This window comes from Vespula vulgaris, chromosome 13 (genome assembly GCF_905475345.1).
Source record: "Vespula vulgaris chromosome 13, iyVesVulg1.1, whole genome shotgun sequence".
In the NCBI taxonomy this organism is placed as follows: domain Eukaryota; kingdom Metazoa; phylum Arthropoda; class Insecta; order Hymenoptera; family Vespidae; genus Vespula; species Vespula vulgaris.
Window position 1 is genome coordinate 3,448,270 of NC_066598.1, and position 17,768 is coordinate 3,466,037.

General features: G+C 30.6%; 3 protein-coding genes across 7 annotated transcripts in view; 1 reads left to right on the top strand and 2 right to left on the bottom strand.

Annotated features, from left to right (window-relative positions):
* The window catches only part of LOC127068313 (protein Skeletor, isoforms B/C), an 84,768-nt gene extending 78,004 nt beyond the window's left edge, over window positions 1-6,764 (bottom strand). Inside the window, exon 1 of one of the 4 annotated variants that reach the window (XM_051004315.1) lies at window positions 6,621-6,764. The gene's annotated coding sequence lies outside the window, so the exon portion shown is untranslated. The other 3 variants (XM_051004317.1, XM_051004319.1, XM_051004318.1) reach the window with 3 other exon arrangements.
* Window positions 6,765-7,165: 401 nt separating this feature from the next.
* Window positions 7,166-8,658, top strand: LOC127068332 (protein BCCIP homolog). Its single transcript, XM_051004365.1, has 3 exons — window positions 7,166-7,334; window positions 7,561-7,818; window positions 7,884-8,658. The coding sequence occupies exons 1-3, from the start codon at window positions 7,218-7,220 to the stop codon at window positions 8,421-8,423; spliced, it is 915 nt and encodes a 304-aa protein (XP_050860322.1). The 5' UTR covers window positions 7,166-7,217; the 3' UTR covers window positions 8,424-8,658.
* Window positions 8,659-8,664: 6 nt separating this feature from the next.
* Window positions 8,665-16,873, bottom strand: LOC127068320 (shootin-1). Of its 2 annotated transcripts, none has more exons than XM_051004345.1 (10): window positions 16,368-16,873; window positions 12,605-13,069; window positions 11,354-11,467; window positions 11,009-11,103; window positions 10,775-10,928; window positions 10,404-10,532; window positions 9,915-10,060; window positions 9,267-9,822; window positions 9,111-9,169; window positions 8,665-9,039 (listed from the first exon to the last, which is right to left on the bottom strand). In XM_051004345.1, the coding sequence occupies exons 2-10, from the start codon at window positions 13,062-13,064 to the stop codon at window positions 8,893-8,895; spliced, it is 1,860 nt and encodes a 619-aa protein (XP_050860302.1). In that variant the 5' UTR covers window positions 13,065-13,069; window positions 16,368-16,873; the 3' UTR covers window positions 8,665-8,892. The 2 variants fall into 2 exon arrangements, with proteins under 2 accessions (XP_050860302.1, XP_050860304.1); XM_051004347.1 differs by lacking the exon at window positions 16,368-16,873 and adding an exon at window positions 13,975-15,821.
* Window positions 16,874-17,768: the final 895 nt, after the last annotated feature.

Here is a 17,768-nt window from a genome sequence, read left to right on the forward strand (position 1 = left end):
TTTCGATCATAAAGTTAACTCACGCCAAGGGACCGAGCAGGAATAAAAAGTCTATTTTTTAAAAATGACGCGGCCCGCCACAGGCTGCGTCGGCGATCGAAATGAATTTACTATTTACTCGAGTAAATCTCTCTCTTGCGATTCCGCCCAAAGCTATATATCTTTTTATCCGTTAAATATACTCAATACGCGATGACTCTTATTTCAGAGATATAGATTATGGGAAATATATATATATATATATGTATGTATATAAGAAATAGGTTACTTTGGATTTTCCTTTGATCGATTTTGATTTATACGATCGCTCATGACTCACGCGTTTGAACGAACTTATTTTTATTTATAAATTATTAACATTCAATAATTTTCGAATATCTTTCTTTTTTCTACTAGATTTCTAATCTACTTCATAACAAATATAAAAATCGATTATCAATCGAGATCGATCGTAATTTATTTATTTACTTTTGAACGAACTTTTTATTACGAATTACTAGTATCTAATAATTTTTTAATTTCATTCGTTTCTTATTCTACACATGAATGCGAAGAAATCCGCGTTCTTATTTTTTTTCTCTTCCTTTTCTTTTCTTTTCTTTTTTTTTTTTTTTGATCTACTTTACGACGGATCTAAAAATATTTTTAAATAAAAATCAATGAAGACTAACGTACGTCAATTACAACAAAGCATTTTGTTTTACCCACGCTTTAGACCAACTCTCGAGCAAAGGATTTAGGATAATCCTACATAGTACGAGTAGACGTGTAGGTAGACCTAACGGAAGCACAAAATCGTGCTCGTGCCTGGTATTAGTCGCTCGGGGGATATAGAGGCCGTTTATATAAATCGCAGCTTAGGCACGGCTCTCCGCCCACGTACGCTAAGATACCTTGGAGGGTCAACTTGAAAAAAAAAGAAAAAAAAAGTAAAGAGAATCTCTCGAGAAGGAGTTTCTAACAAAGAAAAAACAAAAAGTCTAACAAGAAAAACAATTTTTCTTTTTCCATATTAATAATATATCTAATAAAATTCTATTTTCTACTATTACTATAAAAATCTAATAAAAATAATATTTATATAAATATCATTATTATCTGAAAAATATAACGTTCTATTACGTACTTATAAAATCAATCTCATAAATATATATATATATATATATATATATATATATATATATATATATATAAAGAATATAAGATTCCATAAAAAAATTTGAACTGAATTTGACCTTCGTAGAACTCTCCAAGGTTATCGCAATGTCAAATAATAATACTATTTATTTAACTACCGTTGATATCGTACAATACTCGTCCGAAATATTTTTCTCATTTTTAATACTTAAGAAAATCGCGTATTTAAAACGGACCTACTATATATAATATTTATGTACATTATATATATCTATATATTCCTATATATACATATATATATATATATATATATACTTATACATATATATGACATTAATATTGAAAAAGGATTAAATCAATGGACACACACTTTGGTCTTATCTGGCTAAAGACGATCCGGTTTATCTAAATATGAGTTAATCTCATCTCTCTTTGTAATCTGCGAATGACGCGAGAGCTGCGACGAAGGGGTGGGAATTGTCAAAGAGGGATGAGAGGAGGATAGGGGATATTCTAAAATCGCATTTGAATAAAGTCATTTGTGCGCGCAACGTAATCCAATTCGGTATCCTCCTCTATGCTAGGTTTTCTCTACACGCGAAAGCACCAATAAATCAACCAGTTGCGTCTGGGTTGCATCGCCCTTAGCACGCCCCTACGATGTAGCCGTATGGCTTAATTTCATTCGTCCAAATCACCGGATATTCTACGATCGAGAACTTTCGATCGTAGAATAGAAAAGAAAAAAAAGATATAATAGTAAAATTATATAATGATCATGTAATCGTTTTATCAATTTCATTTCATATTTAAAAATTTTTCTTAATATATGTTGAACGTATTTATTATTATTATTATTATTATTGTTGTTGTTGTTGTTGTTAATAATAATAAAAAAAATTGAAAATTGTAAAATTATTGCAATATTGCAATTTTCAATAAGCGTCTCAAAATGATAAAAACCAAAACGATTTATACAATTACTATTAAGAAGAAAATTGTATAATTGTTATTAATATCAAAATTCCATGACAATAAGATTATTTGCAAAATTAATTAAAATCGTTCAACAGTAATAAAACCAATATTCGTTGCACCCGTAATACGTATCCAATAATTAATCATTAATGATTTAATTATTCACACTTACACGTGTGTCTTAAGAAATATTATAAAATTGTTATTATCATCTCGTCATTGACATTCATTGATAAATAATTAATTATTTATAACACGTAATAAAAAAATTATCTATCTTAGAAAAAGAAAAAAAAAATTACGGAATACCAATAAATTTTTATACAAAAAAAATAAATAAATAAAAGAGATAAAAAACAATTAAACAAGTCGACATTTTCTTTTCTTTTCTTTTTTTTTTTTTTTTGTTTCCAACCAATGTCCACATTGAAAAGTAAACATCAATAGAAGTAGTTAATGTCTTGTATTAATCAGCTGAAGAAGAAGCATCGTCGATGATGATGTCATTTTAATGAACGAGGACACATAACAGAGAAAGCGACATACAATGCAACAGATAATTAGTACAAAGTCGTTCGCTGGAATAACTCTGTCTCTCTCTCTCTCTCTCTCTCTCTCTCTCTCTCTCTCTCTCTCTCTCTCTCTCTCTCCCACTCTTTCTCCTTTTTTCTCTTTCTTTCTCACTCCTTCTCTGCCTCTCTCTCTCTCTCTCTCTCGCTCTCTCTAATTATCGGCACGTAATGAAAGTGTCGTTGCTGCTGACAGCAAAGAGCAATCATCGATGACGAAATGAACGGAATGAAGAACAACTACAACTTATTTGAACAGAGAAAGTTGAAATCGTTTAGAAAACTAAGATAACTACGACTATGACTGTCCTTTTTCATCTAATGTCATTGATAAAAAGAAAAAAAAAAGAAATATATATAAACTCAATACTTTTTAATTTCCTTAAAAACGTTAGAAAGCTAAAAGACTGTTAGAATAGTTTCTCATCGGGTTAAATAAACTCTCTAAAAATATCATTAGAAAAATAATGATGATGATGATGATGATGATGATGATGATGTTGATGATGATGATGATGATGATGATAATGATGATGGTGATTATGATGATTATGATGATGATGACGATGATGACGATGATGACGACGATGATGATGATGATCATTGCTTTTTCAATTAATAATTTTTTTGAAATCATTAAAAATACGTGTACAAGCAAGCTTGTACGTTAACAATATCTTTTTTTGTCGAAAAAAATAATCTAAAAAGTTCATGAACCAAAGAAAAAAGAAAATTAATAATGTAATAATAATGATGAAAGCATGGTTAATTTAATTTAATCAATTTAATTCGATTATTCAATTTTATTGAGATCATTAGAAACTTGAAAGAGTATATTAAGACCGTGACAATTATTTTTCCTCGAATGATATAACCTAATAATAAAAAAAAAAATAAACAAACAGATAGATAGATATTATTTTTAATTACTATTAAAATTGCCAATTTTATTACTCAAATTCTAATCGTTAGAAAACTATACAAGAATTAAGGTCGCGATGGTACTTTTTCTTCTTGAAAGATGTCGCGAGGGAAAAAATGAAAAAAAGAAAAAATAAATCATAGTCATTACTTTCCCAATTGCCAATTTTCTTCTTCGATTCGAATGAATTAAACAACTAATTGCAAGCAAAACTACGAAAAAAAAAAAAAAAACTTCGTCGAGCGATATAACCTAAAAAATGTTCCGAGAAAAAGGAAACAAAATAAACGAATAACAACAATGATCGTTACATTTCCAATTGCAATTCCAATTTTCTCATTAAATTCAAATCGTTAGAAAATCGAACAAACGAGAATTACGATCGTGACGATAATTGTCTTTTTTGAGAAATGTTAAAAACAAAAAAGAATGTTTTTTAAATAATAATAATAATAATAATAATAATAATTAACGGCCATTACTTTTCCAATTGCGAATTGAAAAATCGTCGAGTGGAAACGCATAAAGTCGATAACAATGTCGTTCGTAAACATTTAAAAAGAAAAGGAGCGTCGTTCGAACGATATCGTCTTTCTTTTAATTAGCGGAGAAGGAAATGAATCATAAAGAAAGTAAAAAAAAAAAAGAAATAGAAAAAGATATAGCTCTTCGCAATCATTTGTATAAAAACGGGAAAACGTTGTTCTTTCACTGGATAGATACGAGAGAGAGAGAGAGAGAGAGAGAGAGAGAGAGAGAAAGAGAGAGAGAGAAAGAAAGAGAAAGAGAGAGAGAGAGAGAAATAGTCCGATGACGAAAAGCGCAAGAAACGATGGTGAAACGTAAAACTAGAGAAACAGAGAGCTAGAGGGAGAAATAGAGAGAGAGAGAAAGAGACCAATGCAGGTGAGACAGCTATGTATGTATATGCTACACATATGTAATGTAGAACAGCGCTAAAAACATCGAAAATACAGCCAGTATGGAAAGCACTTGCGATCGTGTGTGTTCTATAAAACGATCGTATGCATTCTATATAAATAAATATATATATATATATATAATATGTATGTGTATATATATATATACACATATATTGTATATGTATATATGTGGATGTACATGTAATATACCCGTATGTAACGTTTATTTACGACACAGGAAACTTTCGATGAATATAATAAACACATTGATGTAGGTTTCCATATATATGTATGTGTGTGTATGTGTGTGTGGGGGAAGAAAGAGAAAAGAAAAGAAAAAGAAAAAGAAAAGTAAAAGGAAACGAAAAAAGATTGATAGTTGAAACATCTAGACAGCCGAACATCTAGGAAGAAATAAAATGAAAATATAAATACCAGATGGAGATGAGAAGGACGGAGTTAGAGATAGAAAGATAGAAAGAAAGAGAGAGAGAGAGGGAAAGTGAGAGAGAGAGAGAGAGAGTGTGTGTATGAGAAAGAAAGAATAACGAAAGAAAGAAAGGGAAAAAAAACATAGAAAGAGAGAGAGAGAGAGAGAGAGAAAGAGGCTGCCATCTCACCACCCCCGCCACAGGTAAAATCACTCACAGGAAATCTCACGTATGTAGAATATAAAATATTAATCGTCCGCGAGAGAATGGGCAAGATCTAATTTGAAAAAAACTCCGATGTTATTTTTATGAAATATTTAACGGAGATTAATGTCGATTTAAACTCTTAACATCTGGATATAACGTGGTAACGGCTATAGAAAGAGGGAGAAACAAGGTGTCAACGAAGACGACGACAACGACGACGACAACGAAAACGACGAAAACGACGACAATAACGACAATAACGACGACGACGACGACGACGATGACGACGACTACAATAACGACAACGACGACAATAACGACAACGACGACAATAACGACAACGACGACAACGACGACGACGTACATACGAGAGAGAGAGAGAGGAAACGCGTCTGTTTAACCTAGAAAAGGTAGCTCGTACTGCGCCGTATCGTAACGGCTGCCGCCGTTCTGTGTAGTAGACCTCAAACGAGAGAGACCGAAGGAGACCGAAAGAGAAAGAGAAAGAGAGAGAGAGAGAGAGAGAGAGAGAGAGAGAGAGAAGGGAGAAAGAAAGAGAGAAAGAGAAATGTTCCAGGGACAGAGAGAACGACGTGGTGCCACCTGACAGACTCCGGGAAATTCGAGAAAACAAGATTTCCTGTTCCTTCGGACCATGCGCAAGAACTTTAATCGAATTTCGTCTAGACCTGCAAGACCCGTTGCCAGCACGCCAATGACCGCGAAGACCAATCAGAAGACAGTAAAACGCGCGGAATAATACGAGTCCGTTCGAATTTTCCTTCATCCTTGTCTGACCTAACCTTCTTTCTCCTAAACTCTAATTCTGGATAATATCATTGATTTCGAGTTCGAGTATTTGGAAGAGAGAAAAATATATATATATATATATGCGCGTGTATGTGTATGTTCAAAAAGAAAATACTCGTTGTATGATTGGATAAAAAAAGAACAAAAATGGCGGGAGAAGAAACGCTTCGATCACGTTGAGAAATTTGGTTTTCAATTAACCTTTTCCTTTCTCCGCGCTGATTTCTTTCTCTTTCGTTTTGGTTTTCTTCTTCTTCTTCTTCTTTCTTTCTTTTTTTTTTTTGTATATTCTTTACGAGGAAGAAAAGAGCTTAGAAACGTTTGTTCTTAGAATATTTTTCGAAAGGCGCCACAGTGCTTAAGAAACGTTTCAAAGGCGCATGTCGAACGACCGTTACTTTTTTTTCAGTTATCTTTTTCTATCTCCCTCCCGCCCTTTTTCCTAACCCTTCTTTTCTCTCTCTCTATCTCTCTCTTTCTTTTGAACGTAACATCAGGAACCAACTAAGAGCATCGGAAAAGTCGAATCTCGTTCGAGCGCGTCTAAACCATCCAAATTCAGATTTTTCTTAGTTCCTATCCCTTTTCTTATTCCCCGGGATTAATATAAAAAATATAAGGAAGATATGGAGCATGATATTACCTTTTGATACTCCTAATCGTTTTCTTTGGTGCGATTTAACGTGTGGATACGTAAGAGACACTTGTGGATTTATGCAAAATACTGTTGGGGAGTTAACGAACCGTTGCTCACTCGCTTTTTTTCTAGAGCCAACTGATTTTCGACTCGAAGCGCTATCGTGGCGACATCTGGCGGCGATCTTACGCGGGACATTCAAATCCATATTTAAAATCAATTTTTTCAAGAAATTATATATTTAAAATGTTCATTCTACTTTCGTAGAAATTTTACGATTGCTTTTTATAGATAATATAATAAATTAAAAATAAAATTCTAACGATATCGAAGTTGTATTTTGTGATGTTATTGATACGGTAGGTGTTTATATTATCAATCGTGGGCAAATCAAATGAAGTATTAATATTTAATATATCGGAAATAGTTTGTTTTATACGTGTATGTATAAATATCGTGATTTAAATAAAAAATAAATTGTAAAAATTTTATGAGAAATTTGAAAAAGGATTATTGATTTTATCATGAATTTTTAATGTCTGTCAAGCACGCTTGCTCATCACGTGGTGGTGAACATAATAAACGTAGACGTATCGAGTGACAATGGCTGCTCCGGTTAAAAAACGAGAAATTCAAGAAAATGTCGTAAAACGGGATGGTGACGATGAACCAGAATCTTCTGGTAGCGAGGATGACGAGCAAGAACAAGTGGGAGAATCGGTAAGATATAAAATATAGTTTTTTTCCATAAAAATAGTTTCAGTTAGGAACTTAACCTAATCGTGACACGTGCAATTTATGATATCATTCTTATGTCGTATGTTTCATTGTTACTAAGCTATATTGATTAGTGTCATTTCGTTCGAAGTCTTAAATATATATTTTACTAACGTATAAGAGTGAAATTATTTGATGAGTCTAAAGATTCTTATTAATATATTCATAGGGTTTGGAAATCCAAGTAGATTTTGAAGGACGCAATCCGCAAGATCCAGATTATCATGGAATTAAAACATTACTGCAGCAACTTTTTTTAAAAGCACATATAGATTTGGGTGGATTAACCGATTTTATAATCGCACAGAATTATATAGGATCTGTGGTGAAACAATCTGAAGATTTTGAAGGATCTGACGAGGAAGATGTAGAAGATACTTTCGATGTTTTTGGTATTACAACAGTAATAAATATAACTGATAGACAGGTAAGTAAACTATATGAAAACTGATTAATCATTTCTACAATCATTTAATAAAAAATCATTCCTAGAATCTTCCGTGCATACAACAATTAAGAGATTTATTGCAAGAATTATCTAGTGACCATGCCACCGATGCAGCTTACACTATGATAAAGAATGTACTTCAAAATGATTCGCAACCAATTGGTTTACTTATTAACGAAAGGTTCATTAACATACCTGCCCAAATATCTATACCCCTTTTCGAAAACTTAATCTCGGAAATGAAACGTGCGAACAGTAGGAATATGCCATTTAACTTTTCATACTACATACTTATTTGTAAATTATACAAAATGGAGGATAAAAAGATTGGAACAAAAACAAAAAATAACAAGAAGAATAACAGTGCAACTCCAACGATTATATGGAGCAATCCGGAAGAAGAAATATTTGCTGAAAAAGCTTTGATTAGTTTTGAATTTTCTGTTGAAAATGAATCAGATAGTGGTTTATCTGGAACATGGACTGAAACTGACGATGAAATGAAGCCATACAGACGAGTATTACTATTTGAAGCTTCAACGTTGCAATCTATAATTAATACAATAAAAAACCAATTATCTTAATCTTGAATTAGAGTAAATCTTTATATCACGAAACTCGCTTGGATTTCTACGGAAATATTAATATACTTTTCATTGTTAAGGTAATGATAAGCTTTGAAAAAAACACTTTTTCATACGTTTTTAAAAAAAAAAGAAAAGTAATACATGTAATTTAGATGATACGCTGGTACGTGTAACGAGCTTTTCATATTGCTTACTGCAAACTTTGAAATACATATATAAATCTTTTCCTTGATATTAATATCTTCTCATCCTATTCTTTATTTATTGCATTTTTATAAACGTTGACTTCTTACTTAAGATGCATCTAACAACAGTATAAAAAAAAAGGAAAAATACAGATTTTTTATAATAATATAAATAATACAGCCCTCCTTAGAGAGATATTCTTTATAATTTAAAAAACAAACATTCTTCACTTAACTTATTAAATATTTTTTTTCTTTTCGTTTTTTTCCCCCTTCTTTAATTACGTCTTTGTGTCAGTCACTTGAAGAAATTGTCTTGTCGGTTTAGCTCTTCTTCTCATTGTTCCCAATATATTGAGCATTTCTGATACAGCTGGTGGTGCAGTTTCTGCCTCTTGTCGTCTTTTTCTTTCCTCCTCTCTTTGTTTCTGTGATAAATATGTCGTAAATGATAATTCATAATAATCATACTTTGTATCACGCTATAATTATTACTTACATCCGTTTGCTTCAATGTGAATCGTCCGCCTTTTATTTGATTAATAATATCATCGATGACTAAAACATAACAAAACAAAAAAAAAGGAAAAAAAAAAATGAAAGATAGTAAAAAGAATGTAAGCTTTATCAAAAAGTTATTTGTTTGATTCCCTACCAGGCTGTTGTGTGACAGCTGAAGTTTTCTTGGGAATTCCAAGCATACACTCCATATCGCTAACTGCATTAGACTCGGAATGCAATTTTTCTTTTGTTAACAACTTCATTGTTGCATTTCCAGTTGACTTGGATAAGGAAGGTAATGGTGGTGGTGGTGGGGGTGGGGGTGGAGGTGGTGGTAACAAAGACGGTGTAGGTCTAGCAATTTTCTCTTCCAATTCAATTATTTTCTCTTTCATAGTTCTAATAACATCTTCCAAATTGTCTACCGATCTCTCAGCTCTTTCAGCTCTTTGTTGCATGACATCCAACTCGGATTCAGCAAGTTTCAATTTTTCTTCAACTATCTCAAACTCTACATTGGATTCCTTCTCCTCTAACTTTTCTTGAAGCATCTGTATCTGTGATGCATGATTCTGTTGTTCCTCCTCCAATAGTCTTTTCAAGGACTCTACTTCTTGAAGGACAGTTAACAACCTTCCGTTTGGATCATCGCCAACTTCGGCCATTAAGAGAGCACTTTGATGAGCCAAAACGTTACGTTCTTTCTGTGCCTAGATCAATAAAGAGTTATTCGTGAGATATACAACGATTTTCAAGAAAATAAAGCGGATATACGAAGGAAAAAAGGAGATGTGCCGTTTACTTTATCAGCTTCCAACTTCATTATTTTAGCTGTTTCTCTCTCACGATCGCATTGAGTCTTTAATGCTTGAACCTCTTTTGCTACCATCTTTGTCACTCTCTCCATATTTTCCTTTTGCATTTTCATCTCGTTTATCTTGTCGTCGGCTACGAATAAATAAAATATTTTCTTCACAATGTCGAAAATTTACTTGTTTCTAAGAATTAAGAAATATTGTAGAAATTTAAGTTCACAATAATAAATATCTCTTTTCTGAATCTTATATTAGAGGATCTAAATTTTACTGAAATTTTTTATAAATTAAATTAACAATTTTATGATAATAAGTAATCCTATAAAATAAAGTAAAATTTGTTAACAATTTTTAATGATCTGATCTTCCTCGAGAAAGTCACATAATATTAGATTAATTAAAGAAATATTTATCAACTTATTTTTATACGATATCGTTCTTCTTTACAATGAAACATCTTGTATAAAATATAATACCTTTTTGTCTGAGTGTTCTTTCCTCTTCCAACTGAGTTGTCAAGAGTGTTATTTGTTCTTGCGCTTCGAATTCTTGCAATCGTGCTGAATTTAAATCGGTCTGGAGTTTAGCTATTTCTTGGCTTAGTTCTGTAAAGATATTTTTTCATTCATTTTTATGAAAGCTATATATAATTATATTTACACACACACACATATATATATAACAATAATTTCAAACATAACTATAGTTTTATAAAAATATGAAATATAATGTATACATATTCGTTTACTTGATATATGTAATAATATATATCAAATAATAATATATTATACATACACATGTACAATTATGATAATATTAAATTTTTTTTTCTTTTTCTTTTTATTACCTCTGACCGTTTCTCGAAGTTGATCTAAATCCTCGAAATTAGAATCGACTTCGTCGGTTATGTCGAGATCAACCGATCCTCCTGGATGAATTTGCAAATATTTTTGCGCTATAATCTGAGATTTTCGTTTCAACTCTCGATTTTGTTTATACCACTGAAAAAAATTCATAATAAATTTAAGAAATATTTTTAAATACAATTAATTTATATATACAAAATAACATATGAGCTTACTTCTGATGCCTGCTGCATAGCTTTATGCATTGCACCAGTTTCAACGTCATACTGACGTTTTAATTGCTCATATTCCTTACATACTGCTTCGGACACTGAAAAATATCATTTTTATTTCAATTAAAACTTAACTTAATTTGCTATAAATAATAATCATTAGAAATGTCCCATTTCATTTAAACGTCTTGATTTTTTTTTCCTTTTTTTTTATATATATATGAAAATAATTCTTATGTTTCAAGTGATTTAATAATTTACTATAAATAATAATAATTTCTAGAAATGTTTCATTCGATACTTTCAATATCTCTCCTTTATTTTTGACATAAGAATTTTTTTTATTACCTGTCCGTAATTTATTTAACTTTTCTTCTTTTTCCTGAACCTGCGATTGCAAAGTACCATTTTGCCTTTGCACTTGTTGATACTTTTTTTCCAAATCTGTGTGTTCCTTGTGTGCTGCAACAATCGTTGAATTAATAATCATTTTTTTTTTATATCATAATACAAAAAAAAATTTACATAACGAATTAATCAATACAATATTATAATTAAACTCTCGATAATTCAATTTTAATAATTCGCTATTTTCTTATAAAGATAAACATTTATTTTTTATTGTATTTATAATTCATTAAATCGTTATTTTAATTGTTAATAAAATAAAAAAAGAAAAATTAAATAGAAACGCGATTCCATTGAAATTTTATAATAAAAATTTTGTCACGAATATATTATATATACATCACGTGTCGAACGATACACCGAACGATTTATAGATCCGATCTAGGAAAACGATCGACATGCAACGGTCGGATATTTATATTTATTAATTTTCAATCCGATCACGTTTTAAAGGCGTATGTGACTAATAAAACGTCATTGGCTTTGAATCCAGGAGTGCAAGAGTGAATCACAACGGACGATATTATTTTTATATACAATATACACTGTCGCAGTTTAACCGTGAACTATAATCATGATCAATGCAATGTCGATTGCAAATAAGTTTGTCACTGAGAGAAACCAACATCTAATTGAATTCCGAATGACGTTACTACTCTCTGCATGGTTGACCTTAATCACGCTATATTCGGTTTGATTCACTACGTTAAAGAAAATAAATAAAATTGAAAAGGACAGAGACAAACAAGAAAAAAAAAGAATGTTTTTTCTTTTCTTTTTTTACAATTTCATCGACTTGTTAATTAATAAATGAAAGACTGAATAATCAGTTATAAATTAAAGTAAATAAACTTAAAAAATGTTTTTAAAAAAAAAAAAAGAAGAGGGAATCAAAACAAAAGAAAACGAATTATTATTTTTTCTTTTCTCGTTCGATTTCACCGATCTGTTAATTAATGAATCACAAAAAACAAAACTCTGCAAGTAGTTATTAAAAATAAATGAAGTAAAACACTTGAAATCAAAAAAGAATAAAATATGAAGAATATAAGCAGAAACCATTTTAGATTTCTATTTCTTTTTGCTTGTTTTTCCTTATTAATAATCTGTTTATTAATAAATCCTAAGGATGACTCAAGAATCATTTTATAAAATTTCAAATGAAAAGAAAAAAAATGTATTTCAACCAACCAGTTTCGCTTTTTTGTAATAACAATTTTCTTCTCTTTTCGGATTCCTCGTATTTACTTTTCCATTTGTTCTCGAGGAAACAATTGTTGGTGTTACTGTTACCATTGCCATTTAATTTCGGAAATGTATAATCATTTTTTTTAAACGGATTAACTGGATTAGATTTCTCTTCGACATTTCGCATTTCTATACTGGATGTCGACAGATTGCTATGCTTTGATCTTAGCTGTACCGAAGCATCGAGTTTTTCAAAATTAGCTTTTTGAGCGGCCACTGAGGTTGTTCTACCAAGTTTTTCGAAAGAACCTCTTCTTATTGGAGAACATCGTTGTTCTTGTGGTTTTGCTTGGGCGTTCGTTATCCTCGGTACAGGAATGTGAGAATGAATCACGTTCGTTGCTGCTGTTGTCGTCCTCGGAGGTTCCGTGCTAAGAACTATGTTCAATTCTGTCTTGTTCATGATCGCTATTTTCCTCAACAAAAAAAAAAAAAAAGGGAGAAAAAGAAAATTGAATTAAATTAAATTAAATTAATTCAAATTACGTTCGGAAATAAATTTAATATTACGCGTTTATATGCAATTGATTTTGTTTCTTTCTTTTATTTTTTCATCGTTCAATACGCTAAAGAAATTAGATGAATAAATTTTTATGATCATTTTATAAAAATGACGGACTATATGTATGTATGTATGTTAAGAATAGAATTTATTTTATCGTTTGACATATGCAAAAGTTAATCAATAAATTATCTCGTCATTTATTTATCATCAAAATGTACAAATATGTGCAAGTAAAATTGTAAAGTTATAACTTAAGTCATTTTTTAACAACATGATTTTGAAAGTATATCAAAACAAAAAAAATGATTTAACATCAATAATATAAAATTAAAATGCACTTTATTGTTTAATATATATATATATGAAAGAGTGAATTAATCAATGATTTGATTACTTATTATATTTACCAAAATGGCAAATTATATATACATATGCGAACATAATCTCATTCATATATTTTTCTATAATTACAATTTGAAATATATGAAAACAGATGATTAGAAATAGATCATCTATCACGATCGTTAAAAAAAAATGAAGCATGTCAATAACGATAGAAACTGAACGCAAAAGAAAAAAATGAAGAGGTTTCTTCAATATATCTCAAATTTTATAAAAAAAATAAATAAATAAAATACAATAACAAACATTGAAAATCGTCACACAAATTAGATACAATAACGAATTTAGGTTAACCCGATGTTGTTGAAAAAGTTCGTCACACTCGTAATATCGGGTTCAAGTAAAACTTAAAGTGCATGACCGCTAAAGTGTTAATAACATTTGTGTTTTCTAAAAATATACATACATATATGTATGCGTATGTATATGTGTATACATATCAAGCGCACCCCCGTGTTTCAGCCAAGTTGAAAATAGCAGCACTGTCAAAAGGTTCTCGTGACTAATCTCGATTCCACAACCGCTAACATATCGAGATAAGAAATCTACTTTTCTTCATAGATAAAACTTTTTATAAGTATCCTAATCAATAAGAATGATGTAATATACAATTGCGGTCGCGATTGTTTTCATTTTATTTTATTTTTCTTCTTTTCTCGTTTTTCTTTTTTTTTTTGTTCTTTCGTTAGAATTTTCTAAATCAAACTATAGCAAATATAATTTGAAAAAAAAAAAAAAATCCCATCAGTATCTATGTATGTATGTATGTATGTATGTACGTATGTATGTACATGTTGTTTTTTATTCAACAAATATAATTAGAAAAAATAAAAAGAAAAAAAGAAAGAAATTATATAAAATCTTTTATAAGAAATTTCGTCGATATAACAACTTGCGTATGTTTGCGTGGCGAACGAACGTACATGTGTGGTTAGGAAGAGAAGTCATGTTTATTTTGAAAAAAAATTGAAGAAGAGGAACTAAAAGAAAATTTCAATTCTAACTTAAAACTTTGGAAAATATACAAAGTTAGCACGTGTTATCGGACTACGCGGGAGTCAAAATGATAATCATCATCATCTCCCACAGACCTTTTAACGTTAATTCGTCGGAATTCATGCGTCACTATACCACTATATATGTGTATACGCGTTCATTATAACGGAACAGAAGAGACGTCATTTGGGAAATATCAACGTCTCGAGAACTCGTTAACGTTTAAGGGCTTAACCTATAAGATTCACCCATTGATAACGATAATAATGATAACGATAATAATAATGACCCGACTTTCCTTTCATTTCACATTATAATTACTTTTCAAACCTAACCTAAAATATTCCAATGAAAAAAATTTCAACGGAGATAAGAGTAATTTTAAGAAAATAACGTCTTCCAAGTAACAGTTTTACAAAGCTTACTAAGTCGATAATTATCTTGAAATAATAGGTTTCGCGCTTCCTACACGTTTGTGGCTTTTCAAATCTGCATATGTATGTATGTATACGTGGGTACACAAACGTACATATATATATGTACATACAAATATATGTGTTAAGATGAGTCATAAAACTCTTAGGAATTTTTATGATTCTAAAGAAATCTGTATTGATGAGAAAAAAAAAGAAAAGATAAAAGTTAAGATTGTTGTAAGTCGATCGTTCTCAAATTATATTTTCGTCATTCTATTTCGTTCACAAATTTACACTCTTGTCTTTATACTATAATGATCGATCGTCCTACTTTACTTTTTGTTTGTTCTTTTTCTTTTTCATTCTAGATCTATGTTCGTGCATTTAAACTAGTATTATACATACGTACGTGCATACATAGAAAGATAAAAATTTTCTAATCGATTTCGATTCGAACCTTTCTTTTCTTTTATTTCCTAGGGTATAATTTCATTCCAACAATTTCATTGATATTATAAAATCATAGTTAAACGATACGTGTTCTGGTTTGTATAGATAAAGATAAAATCTACGTCGTATTAGCATCTAAAGTCAAGAATCGACTTCCCCTTCACTTTCTCTCTTTTGCGTTATTAGACGACTAAAGATCGTAAAGATCGGCAAAACGTCGAAAGATCGGTATATATCGTTAAATTCTTTTGTCATTGAATGATTTTTACCGACACGTACGAAACTTAACGATTTATCCAAATACATTTTCGAACGATCTTTTCATTTTTTTTAATAGATACACAAAGAAATAGAAATGGATATGTAAGGTTATGTATTCCTTGTGTATTCGTTTTTTCGATAATTAAACTTATTGTTAGTTATTATAGTGTAATGTTAACACTATATATATATATATATATATATATATATATATATATATATATATAAAGAGAGAGTTAGTATAGTTAACTATAGTTACAAATAATTACTATTTATATTAAAAAAAAAATTTATATATTATATTATTGCTATATATTTACTTAATTATAATTATAGCTAAATAAACTTAGTTATAGTAATGTATTAAGTATATACATACATACTACGTTATATACTAACTTGCTACATGTTATATAATTGCTACATGTTACATTTTATATATTCAATTAACTATAATTACAATTAACTAAACTTGATTATCGAAAAAACGAAGAACATGTAATCAAAAAGAAGCAGATACAAAAAGAAGAACGAACGAAAGTTGTTTCGTTATCAAAACAAAAAATTATCACAATGACTTGAAAAAAAAAAGAAAGAAAATAAAAAAAAAAAGTTGTGCCAACAATGAAAGCATTGTAATATAATAAAATGCGTTTTCGCAGATGTTTACACTCACGATCGTCTGACGCATCGCTTCTCTGCAAAATAAAAAAGTTAAAAAGACAAAAAGAAATCTTGAATTCTCGATCTCGTTGAAGGAAAAAAAAAGAGAACAATCTCACACACACGAATAAATTTCTCTTCTGTATTCTATACGATGCGCACCAATAAAAAAACAAAAAAAAAAAAAAGAAACAAACAAACAAAAATTAAATTAAATTCAATTCAATTCAATTAAAAACAAGAAACTTGCACAACGAAATAAACTTGTAACAAAAAGAAAAGAAAAAAAAATTGAAAATCACAACCGACAGTCTCTCTTTCTCTCTCTCTCTCTCTCTCTCTCTTTCTCTTTCTCTTGGAAGAGTGACAAAGAATCGCGTGCGTTTCGAGCGACGTTCAAGCTCGTACTGTGTGTTCCCTGTTAATTTCACATTGTCCGAGGGCGTTCCAGGCGACGACGACGACGACGAAGACAACGACAACGACAACGACAATGTTGACGACGTTGACGATGATGACGATGACGACGTCGAGAATGCGTTCCTTTAAACGAATGCTATCGAGTCTCTCTCTCTCTCTCTCTCTCTCTCACTCGTTCTCTTTCTTTCTCCCTCCCTCTCTCTCTCTTTCTCTCTCCCTCTCACTCTCTCTCCCCCTCTCTCTTTCGCTCTCCCTCTCACTCACTCTCGTATACGTGTTAAAGCGTACGCACGTGCGACTGACTTCGCGCCGAAGGTTTTTCCTTCAGAGAATGTGCAACGTACACACCGAGAGTAACCTTCCAGGCGTAATGTTGCTTAATCAAGCTGTGCTTTGGATACGCTCAATTACCACACGGTTTTAACGTACGAGTGTGTACTACGATGTGTTTATGTATTCCGAAAGGAGAAAAAAAGAAAAAGGAATTTGAAAAAGAGATTTCTGTTAACGGGGAAAATAAATTTATTTTTTTATCTTTCCTCTTTTTGGAACTTTTTTTCAGAAAGATGTTTTTGTCTCTGCTTTTCTTTTCTTTTCTTTTCTTTTCTTTTCTTTTTTCTTTTATGTTACACATTTATGTAACAGAATGAATGATATTAATATACGAAAGCAAGTATCGAATGACCTTTGGACTTCTTCACGTTCAAATTTAATAAACTTAAAAATATAATGACAGATTTTTCTACGTCGTTAAAGGATCTTTAAAAGAACGTGTGGATCGTTCGACTTCTCTTTAAAAGTGCTGAGAAAGGAATAACGTTCTTGAAAATGTTTCTCGTTTCCAAGGAGTATGATAAGTAAACAACGCATGAGTTTACCTCGGCGGTCAACAGTCTGTAACACACTTGCCGTCTTTCGAGAATTTGTATATACATATGTACACATGTATGTATACTCAAGTGCAATTTCGACATTTTTTCATTTTCATCAACGA